General features: G+C 39.7%; 1 protein-coding gene across 1 annotated transcript in view; it reads right to left on the bottom strand.

Moving 5' to 3' along the window:
* Nucleotides 1-16,326, bottom strand: part of psma5 (proteasome 20S subunit alpha 5) — a 35,734-nt gene extending 19,408 nt beyond the window's left edge. Inside the window, exons 1-6 of the mRNA XM_042074574.1 lie at nucleotides 16,226-16,326; nucleotides 8,753-8,796; nucleotides 8,378-8,444; nucleotides 4,481-4,607; nucleotides 3,014-3,081; nucleotides 224-331 (exon numbers count right to left, since the gene is read on the bottom strand). Coding sequence (XP_041930508.1) covers nucleotides 224-331; nucleotides 3,014-3,081; nucleotides 4,481-4,607; nucleotides 8,378-8,444; nucleotides 8,753-8,781 — 399 coding nt within the window. The 5' untranslated portion in view covers nucleotides 8,782-8,796; nucleotides 16,226-16,326. The remainder of the gene's footprint in view (nucleotides 1-223; nucleotides 332-3,013; nucleotides 3,082-4,480; nucleotides 4,608-8,377; nucleotides 8,445-8,752; nucleotides 8,797-16,225) is intronic.
* Between the last annotated feature and the right edge of the window lie 1,750 nt (nucleotides 16,327-18,076).

The following is an 18,076-nucleotide window of genomic DNA, read 5'->3' as shown; positions in this document are numbered from 1 at the left end:
ACAATCAAAAAGAAAACAGTTTCATTGTAATTGTATTTCTTTAACAAATGGAGTGTTGCATATTATCTTAAATGAATGGTGGCAAGACCAATTAGAAAGGATCGATGATGGGGAAATTATTAGTTGATATTGCCTGCCAAGTCGGTGCCGGTTAGACCCTAGGTTGTTCTTAGACCAGCCTTTTCTTTTAAATAAAACAAAAACACAGAACACTTCAATTTACCATTGCTCCTGGGTCAGCATCTTCTTCCCCAAACTGCAGTGCCAAGTTGGACACAGCCTGTGTCACAGCCTCAACAGTCATGGTTTCATTGTATGTGAACCAGTGGTTCTAAATGAGAATATGAAATAGCTTGGTAAGTGAAAGCAGGCCAGTTATCTTCATGAAATTCAGAAATCAATTAAATAAATTACCAGCTACTGATACACAATTTAGTTTGGTCACAGAGTAATTGAAAAGTGTAATGAGATGCTCCTTAGGCCTGCATGATTCGGGGAAAAATATGAATCACGATTTTTTAGCTTAGAATTGATATCACAATTCTCTGGCGGAATCTTTTTTTCTCACAAAGTGTAATGTTTATTGCACACATGAACCAAAACAAAACAAATTGGTAATACCAAACACATTGTACAACTATAGCACATTGTGCATCACCACAAGCCTGTACATGGAGGCTTCAATGAATAAAGAAAATACTGGCCATTTAAGTACAGCAGGCTACCAAAAATATTACATATAACAGTAGTGTTGTCACGATACCATAATTATGGCTTTGATGCAATACCTGCCATAAATATCTCAATACTGAAACGATACCATGGCAAAATCCTAAAATATCTGGAAAAGAAAGGACGCAGACCTCCTCCAAGTGCATCGAGTCACTTGTGTTAAATTTGGTGCACTTTTGTAGTGTGCAGGTCTATTCTGGGTTCTAAACTTCCAACATAATTATTTTTATAGTCAGAAAAATAGTAGTGTGTGTGTGATTAAGTCCTTTATTGCTTGTTATAGTTCATTTACATTGTGTTGTCTTTTGGCAATAAAGTACCTTTAAATAGCCAAAATAGGCTAGATCAAGGTCAGTGTTCAAATTGCTGCATGCAAATAACTGAATGCTATGCAGAAGGGCCTAATCTTTAGGCCATCTGATGTAGGCTACCCTAGGCATTCTTGTGTTTATGGGATTTCTTGGGACAGTTGCAAAGGGGAAAAAAGTGAAGATAGTCTTCTTTGCTCCTAGTGTTCAAGTACGTTTCAACCACTCAGGTCTTCGTCAGATGGTCCATTACCTGTTGAAATATATCTGTGTGCATTCCTACATTATGTCTATTTGATAGTTAACATCTGCTACCACGTAACAATAAGCCGCTATTATTATGACTCAACATGCTTCGGTGGTATTATATGCTGTGGGCTTTAATTAGTGCATTTCGGGTAGCCTATCCTACATCTGGGCAATAATTATTTAACAAATTGTAGTCTACAATCAACATGCTGCAGCTACAGCTTTAGTCTCTAGAGAAATGGACTGTCAATTTAGCCTGGCTGTGCCCTCCTACGTATTTCCGCTCAATTTTCATTTTCCTTCAGTACGTCGTCTGGGATTTCGGTATATTCACAGGTTTTCTCAGGCCAAATTTTACCTGTCCAATCAGCGAACAGAGGGGGTGGCTGAGAACGATGCCTTTGAGGTCGTGTGCTAGTTTGAGAATGACATGCGTCATGACCAAACGTTAGCGATTGGTTATGGCAGATCCAGAGTGGCTCCTGGCAGATCCAATAGTTTTAAACAAACAGAGTACTCACCTTCAAGTAAGTTAACGCTTGGATGAAGATGTCTCTGGTAGGACCAGGCTACTGTCAATTGCCAATTTAAGTATACAGTATCAAAAACAGAATGATTTCTTACCACACTCTTGAACTGCTTGCCTTTCAGAGAATTAATTCATTCAACTGGCAATAACATTCAACTGGCCATTCAGTTCGGTTTGAGACTGAGTGGCTGATTCTCATCAATAGTATCCAATGTTTTTTGCAGTAGCCTAGCCTAGGTTATTTCTCCACTACTGGCTCATTTATAAAACGGGTGCTTTCTCCATGTCCTCTGCAAATTAAGATAGTTCGGTAGAGAGACGTTTGAATAACTTAGCGTTTGCGATTGACAACACGATTGACAACGTTGTGATAAGTAGGTTATACTAACTTTGTTCAAAATGTATGCATTTAAGTTAACTTTGCAAAGTTGTGTAGGCTACACCGCACCAGTTGTAGTCGAACAGTCCTTGCTTGCACAAGCGGTGCGGGCTGAAGCCAACCTGATTGAGAGAGAGCAGTGCAGGAAGAGAATGTGTGCTCTACCCTGCACACATCTCTACAATGAAATAATGTATCTAGGCTAATCTATATTTTAAATAAGCAATCACTGCGTACTGCTATGGAAACATTAAGTCAATATATTACACGTATTTTGAGTAACACAGGAATGGACTTCACAGTTATTCAGCAACTAACTAATTACTGAAATTTGTAATGCGTTATGCCTCACTTTGTTACCCAATAAAGTAACTAATTTACAGTAGCGCGTAACTTTGTAACTCATTAGCCCAAACGATGCTGCAGCATCGAAGGCTTTACGAACTACTGCGCTCGCTCCACCAGTGAAACATGTGAATAAAAGGTGCTTTGTCATTGGCTGAGGGTGTGAAATTAAATGAGAATCAAAGTCATTTAAAAATGAAATTAAATTGTGCAAGGGGGTGAATCGAGATTGCGATTTTATAACAATTCAGAGGATAAAGCATGACATATGGTCACCCAGTCATGGACACATACATCACCAATGTTGTTATTAAAGAGTAAGAGATAACCCCAACAACCCCACTGCATAACTAAGAGGTAATTTCCCAAAACACTTGTGTGGATTATTGTAGACCTAAATCCATACCAAAATTTGAAATGATAATCTTAAATAAAGACAATCTGAAATAAAGCCAATCTTTTTACACTTACCTGTGTTTCCACTCTTGCTTTGTCTATTAGAGTTTTGGCATCAGCAATCAGACCACTCATTGCACAACCTGAGAGGAAAGGAAATATTTTTAAAAAAAGATGGCAGATTTTTGTCTTTTGCCAAAGTGTCAGACTTGCAGCTGTGGATTCGGGATTCAAAGTTTGACTGTCAGTAGGTGACGTTACGAGTTCTCCACCATGCCCAGGTGACAAACACCTGACCTAAAAGATGACACCTAGCTCTCTTGCACTAGTATTGTAGTCATCAACAATAGCCGCTTTCACACTGTCGGGCTTCACTTCACTGTTTTGAATCCAAACATTTTTATGATAACCTGAGACTAGCAGTGAATTCAAAATAAAACTGTTATAACAATTGAGTTCCCTGTGAATTTTACACCCTGTGCAGTGGGTAGGGAGTGGGGCATACAGCATAATGACCCTGATCGGAATGCAACCTTAGCTAACATGCTTATTGATACTGCCTGGGGATAGGTTTACAATGCTAAGTGCTGTTCCCATAATGTCACTTGGACTGGACCGATTAGCTAACTTTCGGAAACTAGCATAGTTAGCTAATATGATTGGCAAAGTGACCAGTGTTACCCCCTCTACTGTGCCTAAACTTGTTGACTAGGGTGTTTTTCAAGAATCAAATTACAAGTTGTAATGCTTACTACATCTACAGTCAAACCTAGCAAGTAGCAACAGTTATGAGACGGGGTTAGGAAGTAAGGAAGACTATCCCTAGCTAACTGTATTCTAAATCAAGCAAACGAACAAACAAACAAAAATCCACATATGTGGTGGACAGTTTGAAAATTATGTAAATATAAATCAGGTTTCTAGGACAAGTATACTTGCGTATACAAGGAATTTGGTCTCTGCATTTATCCCAGCCGTGAATTAGTGAAGTGAGGTGAAGCACACACTAATCCGGAGCAGTGAGCTGCCTTGCTACAGCGGCGCTCGGGGAGCAGTGAGGGGTTAGGTGCCTTGCTCAAGGGCTAGAGATGCACGGTTCGCGGTTATAGCCGCGGACTCCACGGTTAAACCGCGGATCGGGCGGATGACGTGAAGAAATATAATATTTTAATTAAATTCAGGCGGGTGGCGGTTGAACCAATCAAACGCATCACCCATATACATTAAAACAACCAGCGGATGGCGGGCGGGTGCGGTTTTGAAAATTGGTCAAAAAACGTTGGTGTGGATGGATGGCGGATGGATGATAAGTTTTGCTATGCGGTTACGGTTGAAATAATAGCCCATCCGCGCATCTCTATCAAGGGCACTTCAGCCATTCCTACTGTTCAGGGATCAAACCGGCAACCCTTCGGTTACAAGCCCAAAGCCCTAACCAGTAGGTCACGACTGCCCCAATACAAGCTTACATATGTAAGCTACATGGAAATAAAAGTAATATGTAATTTTCATGACTGCCTAAGATGACTGATCATAACTTACCTATGTGAGTATCAATTTCAACAATTTTCTCAATGCTGCTGGGCTCCATCAGAGGAGAGGTTATCCTTTTCTCCACAGCTAGACAAACTCCTTCTGAAGTCTGAATGCCAATTGCAGTGGACCCCAACTAAAACAAAACAAAAGTACCTTAACATTTTATACATCATCAATATTTTCTATATACTAAACTGAAAAAAAAATAATAGGATGGTGTAGCCTGAAAGCCTTAATGTTCTACTTTTGATCTGACCATAATATCAAAAGTCTGGCAAAGCCTGGTCAAAGCGTTATTTGTTTGTTTGCATCACATTACATAAACAAATAATGAAATAATCAGTCATTCTTTCATTTTTTTTTATTTTGGATTCTCAATTGAATATCAAATGAACGAATGATACACGGACCTGGAAGCAGCCCAAATTTAACTCCACCCACAAAATTTGAGGTCGGGACATTTGGTTTGGACTTGTTCAACTGAGAAGCAACTATGCTCGAAACAGAGAGGTTCGAACCAACTGCACCAATCAAATTGTTTGGGCTGGCTTTGCACGATGATGAACAGATGAGCAACGGTGTCTCGTCTGTCATGTCACCTGAGCGTGCTTTGGTTGATTTTGTTTGCAACAAAAAGCCTGTGGCTAGAAGCTAGATATTTAGATTTCTTTATTGTGTCTGTTGTACAAGATATTGACCAGAAAACAGGCTTCTGTGGAGAAGTAGGATTGTTTGTGTTTTCTTCCAAAAGGATTCACTCTCTTCTTAGTCTTAGTTAAAAGTCTAGCCGCAGAGTTCTGTATGAGTGCCAATTTCTTTAGATGTTTTTTAGGAAGACCAGTGAAAAGTGCATTGCAGTAGTCTAACCTGCTAGTGATAAAGGCGTGAATTAGTTTTTCTGCATCTTGTTGAGTTAAAAAGGGCCGCACTTTGGCAATGTTTCTCAAGTGGAAATAGGCTGTCTGAGTAACTTTACTGATATGGGGCTTAAAACTTAACTCTGCATCTAAGATGACACCGAGGCTTGTTACTTTTGGTTTGACCTGGTGCGCCAAGTTCCCCAGATTACTAAGAATAATATCTCGCTTTAGTTTTGGTCCAACCAAAAGTACCTCTGTTTTGTCATCATTTAGTTTAAAAAAATTGTTGCTCATCCACTGATTAATGGAGGTTAGGCATGCAGTGAGGGAGCAAAGGCCATCTGGGTTAGTTGGCTCCACAGAAATATACAATTGGGTATCATCTGCGTAGCTGTGGAAGTTTACATTATGCTGACTTATGGGACTTAAAGGGAGCTAAGCTATCATATACTTTTTTGAGGAATCTAGTAGGGATTGGATCTAAAACACATGTTGAGGAGCCGGTTTGAGTTATAATTTTACTAAGCTCAGATTGAGTAATAGTGCTAAAGGACCTTAATTTTGGGGGGCTGTTTTTAGGTGTACTATCAAACATATTACTTGTGTTACCAATAGCCTCCCTTATAGAAATGACTGTTTTTAAAGAAGTCTGCAAATTCTTCGCATCTTAGAGAGGATGCCTGACTGAGTGTATCAAAAGGTGTTTGATGCAATAGCCGATCAATGGTAGAGAACAACACCCTAGAGTTTCCACTGTTTTCAGCAATTATCTTAGAGAAGTGGTTCCTCCTCTCATTCCGAATAGCTCTATTATAATTTGCCATTTTTTCTTTTAGAATGGCACGGTGAACCTGTAACTTAGTTTTTCTCCATGTTCTCTCAGCTTTTCTACATGATCTTTTTAGATCATGGATATTTTCGTTTATCCAAGGTGTCAGTTTGCTACAGGGCCTTTTTTTAGTCTTTAAGGGTGCCACTCTGTCAAGCAGAGCGCCTAATTCATGATTGAGAGCCTCTAAGAGCTATGAACTGCTGTTCTGCTCTAATGTCCAAGAGTCGCGATTTGATTGCAATTTCGGGATGAATTTTTGGAGTATGTAGTACTATATTAAAAGATACACAATGATGATCAGACATATTTATATCATTTACTGATAAGTCTGTGACTTCCATCCCTCTAGAAATGACTAGATCGAGGGTGTTGCCAAGGTTGTGGGTGGGTCCTGTAACATGCTGCTTTAGCTCTAAACTGTCCAACACATTAAGGAACTTACTGGCTTTAGCATCAGTTGTCTTATTGACATGAATATTAAAGTCGCCATTTACAATTATCCGATCATAGCTAGTGATGATGAGCGACATAAGTTCAGAAAACTGGTCGAGAAAGCCAGTCCATAGTTTAGGAGGGCGGTATAAGGTTAATAGAAGTACAGCTGGGTCAGCCTTCAGAGTGAGGGCAATATACTCAAAGGAAGCGAATTCGCCAAAGTTGACTCTAGTGCAACTATATTTGTTTGAGAGAATGGAGGCAATTCCACCACCTCGTTTGCCTTATCTAATTGAGTGGAAGAAATTATAATTTGGGGGACAAGTTTCAACAAGAACAGCTTCGCTGTCTGAAGTCAGCCAGGTTTCAACAAGAAACAGAAAAAAAGATTTCACTAATAAAATCATTGATTGCAAAGGTTTCGGTAGTAAGTGCACCTATATTTAGTAAACCCATGTTAGCTGAAAATGCCTCTGGCTTTTGAGGAATATGCTGAGGTATGGAAAGAATATTTGTTAGGTTTCTAGTTTTAAATTTGTCTTTTCTTTTTACTATACGTTGGGAATAGGTTGATTCCTATCGCCTGGAACCGTCTGGAATAGGTTGATTCGCCCTTGTTTACTTCGGTAGTTGGGCAGCCGACCCAACCAGCGAACAGAGGGCATCCCTGAGAGCGATTACGTTACACAGGCATGGTCTTTCAATTACTATGTCCCCGCCCCCAAAGCAGACCGCTAGGAATACATCAACGTAGGGAGCGAAAAGGGCTTATGAAATCTTTGAGCAAATGTGAATAAAAGGCGCTAATAAGGTAGGTGTGAGTTATTTTAGCTCTTTCTAGTTTAGCCTATTAACAGGAGCGTCACGAACGAAGGTCACAGTCGAGTAGGATGTTATATCGTCAGCTTTGTCATACCTTAATTTTGTCACTTGAAATACGAACGTACCCAAGTCAAACTTTAGTTTAGTAGGCTACATGGTCGCATCAAAATCGCTATTTTTCAAACACTAAGGAGGCTCGACATAACATGAAACTTTGACCGAAGCATCATCAGTGTCTGAACACATGAACTCGAGCATTGAGAACATTGTTCGTGTACACATAGTTTACTAAAAAAAAAGATTTTGGACAACTCACTTCTTGCAAGATGGCAGCGAGCAGAAAAAACAAGTGAGTTGTTCAAAACCTTTCTTTTAGTAAACTCTGTGTACACCAACAATGTTCTCAATGCTCGAGTTCATGTGTAGAAACACTGATGATCAAAGTTTCATGTTGTGTCGAGCCTTCTTAGTGTTTGAAAAATAGCGATTTTGACGTGATTGTATCAAAAAAGTAGTGGCCCTATAGGATTCCTATTCAAAAGGTAATTTCACCCGAAAACGATCATACAAGCTTAAAAGTAGCGCTTTGGACGTACTTATGCATTTATATGAAAGTTTGACTTGGGTACATTCACAAAACACCATATGATGCATTTTGGCGAGAGTTACGGAGATGAAACGTGTGACTGTTTGCTGATAAGATCCACGCTTGCTTGTTATGGGCGTGATGCAGAGAAACTTCTCTGTATGACGAAACGCTGGTTGTAAGTGATTGGTTCAAAGCGGTTCAAAGGAACTCCAATGATTTTAAACCTCAAACTGTGCCCTCCCACCCGGAAATAAACGTTTGCCTATGGATCTAGGCCAGCCTCTCTGCGAAGTCAGAGAGTTTGGTTTCCAGGCTATGTACTTTACATAATAGGACTGTTCTATGTGAAAAGATAAGATGCTTACCTTAATGGCCTCAATGGCATACTCCACTTGAAACAACCGTCCCTCTGGAGAGAAAGTGTTTACTCCTCTGAAAAGACACAATAATTGATTATTTTGTGAACTAAATACCAAATATGAAAAAACCTTTGTATAGCCTCATTTTGAAGTCATTGGAAATTAGAATATTCCCTATAAAAAAAAAATGATATAGTTTAAAATGTGCTAGCCTACAAGTGCATACCAAAATTATTTGCAGAATTTATTTCAAAAAGTGAATTTCATATATTCTAGATTCATTACACATTCCAAATGTGTAACCCAAAGTAGCCTTAAGCATGCTGCCTTACTGCTGCTTTAAGATGTCACTCATGAAGGAATTAAGATTCCATAACTTACCTATCATACTCAGACCTTGTCAGAAACATGTTTAAGGTTGTTCACTGGCAAAGAGAAAAATATACATTGTGGTGAAATGTCCAACAAGCATAATATCCATGCATACATTTGAGAAATGTAAGCCCCGATAGGCCGTTTTTTAGAACAGCTAAGGGCTGTAGCCGTTCCAAAATCAGTGTAGCGTACAGACTCGGGCTTATTACTTTTCTAAAACGGTTACTACATCTGGCAAGATAAATAAAGGCACAGCAACAAGAAATGTAATGATTTATTCAGATGATCATTCTTCCACTGTCAATCACAGTCTGGTGCAGTCTGGTGCGCACTGATGAGCCCAAACTCGACGAGAGGGTGCTCGGTGGTAGTGTGGGAGGGGCATGAGAGTTGTAAACATTCAACATTTTGGCCAAGTCCCCTCAATCTGTCAGACTTACCAACTGCAGCTTTAATTAGCATCACAAGAATACTAAAGGTGCCGAAGAATAAAAAAAAACTTCATTAGGACTGCTTTAGCCACAGACCTTCAGCTACTGTATGTTTATGGAACAGTCTAGTGATGCATTACCTCTCTTCCTGATAGCTGTTGAAAACTGCATGGAACTGACAGGGATTGTTTTGTTTTAAAGGGATTGACAGGGATTGTTTTGTTTGGGCTCCCCCTATTAAGTCAGGTTCTGCTCAAGGTTTCTTCCTGGAATATGGGAGTTTTTCCTTGCCACAGTTGCCATATGGCGTGCTTGTGGGGGGTAAGAGGGTTAAGGCTGCCAGTCTTATGACGTCATTTTCTATATTTTTGATATGTTGCTGAGTAGATCATAAACAGCAAAGAAAAGTGATTGATAATGACTGACTGACTATTATTGTGTTACATGCTTCAAATGTAAAGCACTTTGAGCTGCATTCTGTGTATGAAAGGTGCTATACAAATAAAGCTTATTATTATTATTATTATTATTATAAAATAATAATAATAATAATAAATGATAATAACAATAATAAATATAGCTGCAAGCAGCAATGTGGGGGCCTAGCAGAGCGCTAGAAGGAATGGCGTTGCCATGGCATGAGCAAGCAGTCACAGCAAGTTTGATGGCAATCGGATAAAGAATGGCTGATAAATAAGATAATTTACTTTGATGTAATTTGGCCTCTAGGGGCACTGTAACAATGTCCTTGTACGTTCTCACAATCAGCTACTATGTCCCTCTACCAAGTTTGGACTTCATACACCAAAGAGTTGATGAGATGTGAGCTCACTTTCTTTATTACAGCACCCCTAGAGGCCAAATGAGACCACTTTCCCTGCATGTCCTCACAATTCAGCTCCCTGTATCAAGTTTGGATATCATGCTAATTTCCGGTCGCCGGTCATGGCCGATCATGTGAAAATCGGCCAATTCCGGTCACCAGCCGATCTATCGGTGCATCTCTAGTGAATAGGCTATTATTTTTAAATAATAGACATCACCATGAAACATCCTCAGTTGATTACTTACACAAATATGAACAAAAAATGTATTACAAGTTTTTGAAATTCGAATGTTTAATTATGCAAATTAGGCACTCATTAAGTATGCACGATTTTGCATATATCTTCGGTAGATAGATCTGAACATATGATAAAGCCAGGTACAAAATTCTTTTTTCATTTTGTTTACACACAAGATGAAAATAAAATTAGAGGGATTTCAGGATATCTGCTTTGATTACCTAGGAAATCAAAATATACTGTCCATAGCCTTAAATCGATTTTTGCCATATTTTTTTGATTAAAATGTCACATAAAATCAGGCCAGGAATAATGTATTAACAAATCCCTCTGTAAATATCTTCAGAATACTGCTAAGTGTATAACTGGAAAGTTTGGTGTACATAGCTACATAGGCTGAGATGTTTCTACTGGAAAATGAGAAAAACTCAATTTGAGAAAACAGCCTTGGAACACAGCCAATGAGATTCCGTTCTCTGCCTAGACTCGCCTTTGAACTTTCGCGATTGGTTGCGGATAGTGTGTCCATATTTGGATTGCAGAACATCATGCATGAAAAACAGCTTTCCAACAGTACTACACATGATATGCTCGTATCACGGTCGCGGTATAGCATGAAACGTTAGAAGGCTAACTTTTGGTAAATTTAGGAGAAATATACAGGCACGAGTAGACAAAATGTAATGAAATAAACACCTAAATGTGTAAATCTGACTTTGTTGTTGTAGTAGTGTGAAAGAATACATGTGAAACAGCATGGAGTGGATATTTAGGTTCAGATGTTTGTTCTTTTCCTTTTTGAGTATGTAATGATCCCAAAACTTTACTTGAAAACTTTAGACATTTTCTGCCATTTATGGATATCTTGCCATTTATGGATATCATATACATTAGCCATAAGCTAACGCATTAGTTTCTATTCTGTAACTTGGAATGCTAGCCTACGTGATTGCTCTTAAACAAAACATAGAAGGAAATAACTGAGATGTACTCTGTTGGTCTGCTCTTAGTTTTACAGTGAATCCTATGTAAAGGTTTGCAAGGAACTTAAGCTTCAGACTTTCTCTTGGGAAACTGTTAGGCCTATTCATCTTCTCTAATGTAGCTGGCTAGACCATGTCATTGCCACACACACAAGTGGGGGCAGAATTGGAAATGTGTCAGAGTGACAATGCATTGTTTGATTTGGTTAAAAAGTCACAGGTTAGGTTATTGGATAAACAATTTTTTAAAAGGATATCGACTAATTATCGTTATCGTCAAAATCACAAAAAATAGATGATATTTTTTGTCCATATCGCCCACCCCTAGTGTGTGTGGCCACAATTAGCATAGCTCATTGAGGTAGGCACTTCCAACTAGCCTATCCCCCAAAAGGGACAAAAGCACTTAAACATTGTTCTATTTACATGTTGTGACTAATATAATTACAATGTGTACAAATTTATATGTAGAAAATGAGAAAAACTCATTGAGAAACTCATCAAATTGAGTTTTACATTTTAATGTAAAATGCAACACAGCGATTTTCTAAGCATATACAAGCTTGGAACTACATTCTCATTCAGGCGAAGCACTGCTACTGCAGCTTTTCAGGTGCTGCGTGCAAATCACTCTGCCAAAGTAGCAGTGCTTTTCCTGAATGAGAACATGAAAAGCTTCAAGTTTGCATATGCTTAGAAAATCGTATATTTGTAGCCTACATTTTATAACTATAAGTCACATGTTAATGGAAAAATGCTGGAGTTCTTAATGACTTTTGGGTGCTATAGGCTAGTTGGAACTTCCCAACTCAATGAACTATGCTAAGCTATGCTAACGGTGGAGTTACTGCACCCACAGAGACTAGAAGTGTATCATCTTATCTAACTCTGGCGGAGACAGTAAATAACCTAATTTCCCAAAATGTCGGCATGTTCCTTTAAGGCGTTGTCAGGAGGGAGGTTTACCAGCTATGAACCAGCTGGCTACCGTTACATGAGCACATTTTATTGTTTTTTGGGATTAATGGGAGTCAGTGGGAGCCGTACATGTCAGACCAGCGGTGACCAAGGAATATTTTGCCGGATTAATACACAAAAGCTTACGTCACACACCCCGCTGCTATGCTGTTAGAGGTACAAACAATGTCGGAGGTGCATTGAGAACTATGGTTACACAAGTTGTAAGACACCGTTTTATCCCTGGATTTTAGGACGTAATGTCATCCGATTACAATCACACATCAAATCAAGTGTTCCGACATCAATTGGTCGTTTCCGGCGTGAAATATAAGATATTTCAGATAGCCTGGCAAGGTTTGGTTAATTTGAATGACCATCAGTTGGCTTTGAATTGAAACATGTATTTACTTTAGGGACAGCCGTGGCATACTGGTTAGCGCTTCAGACTTGTAACCGGAGGGTTGCCAGTTCGAACCCCAACTAGTAGGCACGGCTGAAGTGCCCTTGAACAAGGCACCTAACCCCTCACTGCTCCCCGAGCGCCGCTGTTGTTGCAGGCAGCTCACTGCGCCAGGATTAGTGTGTGCTTCACCTCACTGTGTGTTCACTGTGTGCCGAGTGTGTTTCACTAATTCACGGATTGGGATAAATGCAGAGACCAAATTTCCCCTCACGGGATCAAGAGTATATACTTATACTTTAGATAGACACCACGAATAATGATTGTTCTCTAAATATTAAAGGGTCGTTCCGTGTCAAATCACCCAGTGGCTGACAGTTGACCCTCTCCAAAAAATCGTTGCAAAACTACAGCCCTTTGAAACTTCAAATTTTAAGCATCATGGTGAACAATCCTTTTTTTTCTCAACTTCCAACATTATTGGCTTTTTTGGTATTTCACACACATTAGTGAAACTATGTGAATAGAAGTACATTTTCCTGTTGAATTGAAAAAAAATCCAATCGGATCAGAAGTATCTTGTGTAGTTTCCCCTCTGCAAAGCTCTGAAAATGGCTATAAATTCATTATGTGAAGATATCACCTTTGAGGGCTTCTCATTCAAAAAGTATGTGACACAAATTCATCAGATTTTTTCCCCCTTATATGGATTATAAGGTCATGTCCATGCATTAACTTTGGTTGTTATCATTATCATATTGTCAGAGCATTTTTTTTTAAATTGGGCTTGAGTCTTAAGGCGGGCTTAACAGGATAACGACAGTCCTGCGATGGTGAACAACAAGGAAGGTGGCTATGGCGAACGAAGAGCAGTTGTTTGAATCGGCGTTGGCGTCAACTTTGGAGAAGTTGGACTTGTGCTTTTCTTTGAATGTTGAGCAACACAATGCACTTAAGTCATTCCTTTCGAAGAAGGATGTATTTGCCGTTTTGCCGACCGGATACGGATATGGTCGTAGCGCTGGCCTATTGCATGCCTAGGCAGTTTGAAAGACAATTCTCTGCCCGCCCGATGCCAGACTATACATTTCAATGATATAGGATGGCCCGCCAGGCTAAAAAAGCCTGTTTTCATCTTGTCATTTCACCACGTGGACAGTTAACAGGATTTTTAAATTTTATCATTCTGTATGTGAGGATCATCTGTCCAAAATTTGGGCTTGTTGCAGAGTTTCTTTATTGAGATAAGATTTTGTTTTGAATATTATTATCTATAAATCCACTGAATTTGTACTGGATCTGCAGTACCACTTTGAACCACATGTGGTGCTCTTTTAATATAATGGAAGTCAATGTAAGAGTAAAAGTCACTAGTTTGCTGCACATATCCAATCTAAACACACAGTTTATGGTTCATAGTTGAATTGCTCCAAATAATTATTGCAACATGAACAACATACTACACAAATAAATCTTATTTAGAGAAAATAAACTGATCAAGTACATACACACATGATCATCATACATATGCAGCAAAAGGATTTAGCATAATTGCAATCTTTGCAACGATTGCAATCTTGTGTAGTGAACTATTGCTAACTTCTAAGCTTAAATGACAAATCAAACGTGCTTGTCTCAACATTTTCTAAGATGGCATGGCTTGAAATAGAGGATAGCTATTCTGCTCCTATGTAGTTATAGAAAACATGATGTGAAACCACATATTCTGTCAGAAATGTCATTATGGCAGTTCAGCAGTGAAGTTAGTTACTAGGTGTAATCGGTCTTTATTTTGATGCCAGCCAGGCAATCAGATTTAGGGTAGCTAAACCCATGTGTAAATATGCCCTTATAAATAATTTGAGTTACTCAGAATTCTTCAATAGTTTAGGCTACCTCTTCTTGTGTGTGTGCATGTGCACGCACGCATCTGTAATTTTGTGATTTTATTTTTTTTGTAAATAATAAAGGTATTACATTTGTATGATTTTGCTGTTGTTTTAGATGGGGGATGACTAGACCTACACAGACTTTCTTGCAAGCCTGAAAAGGACGAGGTAGCCGATTGCTGATGAGCTTGCGCTCACAATGCTGAAGACCATGAGGGGATGGAGGAAGAAGGTATAGATTTATGTGGCGTGCGTGCGTAGGGTGGTGCAGACTTCCATTAAAATACTGTGTGAAAAAGACTTAGGTTGTTTTTTACTCACATTATTGTCTCAGGCATGTGGTTTTACCGGAAGGGGTGGGAGCTTGTGCTTAGTAGGCAGTCATATGCAAACAGTGCAGGGGCATGGCATACAACTGCATCGAGCGTGGTTCAGCCAATCACAATTAAGGACCGGAAACGATCAGTTTTAGAAGCAACGCCATGCACCTCCGAGTGTTCTTTTGGTGTTCTATGATGTGAAATGCTACCTAGAATGCTACCGCTAGGTGCCAGACGTAGCCTGGAAAATCCAGACCCTGGTAACTAGAAAGATTTAAGTGTCTGGCCACGAACAATGTAATGGCCCGACTCGAGGAGCGGCACCAAGCATGCATTTGAAAATCTCACTGCATGCAATTGGATAACACTAGACCAATGTTTACTCTGAATGATTCTGGACTTCGACGCAAGTGGATAACACTACGACCAATGTTTACTGACCTCCAACGTTGCAGCGCTGTCGTCATCAGTTTAGCTCGCCTCTAGCCCGCATATACGCCGATTTGATTGGTTCCCCGAGATGCAAGGGGTAAAAGTAACGTGCATCATTGCTCATTGCCAGAGTGTCTCGCAGAGACAATTCCATTGTGCTCTCGCGAGAACTCTGGTATGCCAGACGTGAACACATATTCAAATAATTTTTCCATTTATTAGTAAAACTTGTCAAATGTGTTTTAAACCTCTCAAAACAGTCCACTTCTATACAATCTTTATGGCGAAACGCGGTAGCACCACCGGAATTATATGGCGGACCACACGCCGGCCGAAAATATCCGGATGTTTGCGTGACCCTATTGCTTGACGCCGGTATGACACCGGGGTTGCACCCCCCGCAAAAATGAAAGAAAAACTTTAACTTAACGATATTAACACGCAAATAATTGTTGCATAGTGTTAAGTATTATAGACCTGACACGGTTAACAGAAAATACGTATCCTGAACATGAAATTACCTAACTGCATCCAATTATGAATACTGATTCGCACAACCGGAGTGTGCGAAAACACGATTCAATCTGTCAAACCCAACTCACTCAACAATTGAGCTAGCCGCAACGTTAGCCTAACTTATAATGCATCCGGCCAATACGTTATGTTACGCTTACTTGCCATGGGCATCGTATGACCGAAAACAAACTGACGGTTTGAAATTATAAAGCTGGCTTAACGCATCATATCATTCTCCACATACCATATTCTCTAAATGTGCTAATCTAGTGCTAGTTGGTTAACGTTAAGTTAGCGTGCTGCCTTGGCTCATAGAGAGCCGTCTCAAAATTGGTTACATTCTCTAACTTCACGTTACTAGTCAACTGCTGGCATATCATAAAATCAACTAGTTAATTATGCGAACGCAGATACTGCCTACGGTGGATATAAATACCACAAAAGTCTTGCAGGTAATCAGATAGGTTTCAAACGTAGCACCTACCTCTCCGTGTATAACAATGAGTTTGCTAGTTTCGACCATAGATTGAAGAGGATGCGCAACTGAATTATGCGTCCGACACAGGAAATCCCCTACATATTTAGTTCCGCCATGTAACTGTAACCAAAGAGTATAGAAGAAACTCTTTGCTGTAACTGACTGTAACCCTTCCTGTGTAGATTTCACAGAGAGGGAGGAATTTACAGGGTCTTTCAATTTAATTGAATAATAAACAAATAAATTGGATAATATATCTGGTTTTATAGAATATAAATATATATACATAATATATATAAAATATAGAATTTATTAATAAAAGAGAGAGAGAGAGAGAGATGTATATAGGGTAATATATATATAGAGAGAGAGATGTATATAGGGTAATATTAAAATATAATTTATCCAGGTAGATAAGACAAATAATGAATAGATTCATAAGAATAAATAAAATAACATATAAATATGGCCATTAAAATAAATAAACAAATTATATAAAACAAAATATATACAGCTTATATAAACAACATGTGAGTATAAATAAATTAAATCAGTGTATGTGAAATGGAATTATTCGTCCAGCTGACCAGCTGGAATTGCAACAGTAGCGATCTGCCACTAGCCTGGGTGTTCCCATGCTGCCTTGCGCGCGATTTGATTCACGCTGCTAAGGCAGCCTGGAGACCATGGAGCAAATTTTCGCCTGAGATAGGGAACCAATCACAGAACAGGGGGGAAAGCAAGACGATGATGAGCTATGCACAGACGCATTTGATAGACATCCGTGGCACCCAATAAACGGATCTGGGCATTTTTTTCAAATACGAGAAAATGAACGTTTGGTTCCCAGACCATGTCTCATTGAGAAGTGGTGGCGCTAGCCAGGCTAATCTGCCACTGAGTAGATCTGTCTTTTAAAGTTCTGTTCTGGGCGTTCCTGTGTGTAGTTCGGTTACTCCTGGATTTTGGAGCCTTCTAGGACAGGTGGTTGAGAGGTAGATGCTCGAGCCGCAGACACAAGCCGTTGGCGATATGCAGGACAGGCGGTTGAGAGGTAGAAGCTCGAGCCGCAGACACAAGCCGTTGGCGATATCTGGCCCTCCAGTACAGGTGGTTGAGAGATAGACGCTCGAGCCGCAGACACAAGCCGTTGGATTACCCACAGGCTCAGGTGAAAAACAGGACGATCGTTGGGCACTAGGCTTAACTTTAGCAATCTAGCTACCCAGACACAACTCCTGGCGAGAAGATTGGAGAATAATATAATATATCTTAAAGTAGCCCTATGCAACAATTTTAGCAGAAATGTCCTTAATTATGCAGGTTGAGAGTCGTTCTGATGGTTCTACAACACTTTTTGGGTCGTTTGGTGGGTGCTTCGTCTCCCCCTAGTGCTTCTCTGCGGAAAAACTGAATATGCAACTTTCTGGTCGCGGTCCGAACAAATCCGGATGTGACTCAGCGGAAGTATCCAATCGCGCCTCAAAAATGTAGTCAGATTGTAGTTTCTAAGAAGACTGCAAAACGGACTCCGACTTGGCTTTGTTGCTGTTGAAATTGTAAGTAGCCTACCCTTGGGTGACTTCGTTTTTGTAATGTGGTTTGAGTCTCTTGAACAATGTGTTTGCTCGACAGTTTTATTGTGAACCCTGTATGTGTTTAGCTTGGTTTCTTGATGGCTAGCTCGCTAGCTAGTGGGGGTTTAGCGTAGCAGTCACTTGCTGCCAAAGACACGTGTTAAATTGAATGTCATATTACTGTACCATGCACATAAAGGCTACACATTTCCACAGCACCAGAATCCGACTGAATACCTCCCTCAACCCCCTCCATAATTGGCCTTCCACTATTATTTGC

This window comes from Alosa sapidissima, chromosome 20, assembly GCF_018492685.1.
Source record: "Alosa sapidissima isolate fAloSap1 chromosome 20, fAloSap1.pri, whole genome shotgun sequence".
NCBI classification, from domain to species: domain Eukaryota; kingdom Metazoa; phylum Chordata; class Actinopteri; order Clupeiformes; family Clupeidae; genus Alosa; species Alosa sapidissima.
Note: the sequence above shows the minus strand (reverse complement) of the source record. Positions and strands in the feature narration are given on the sequence as shown.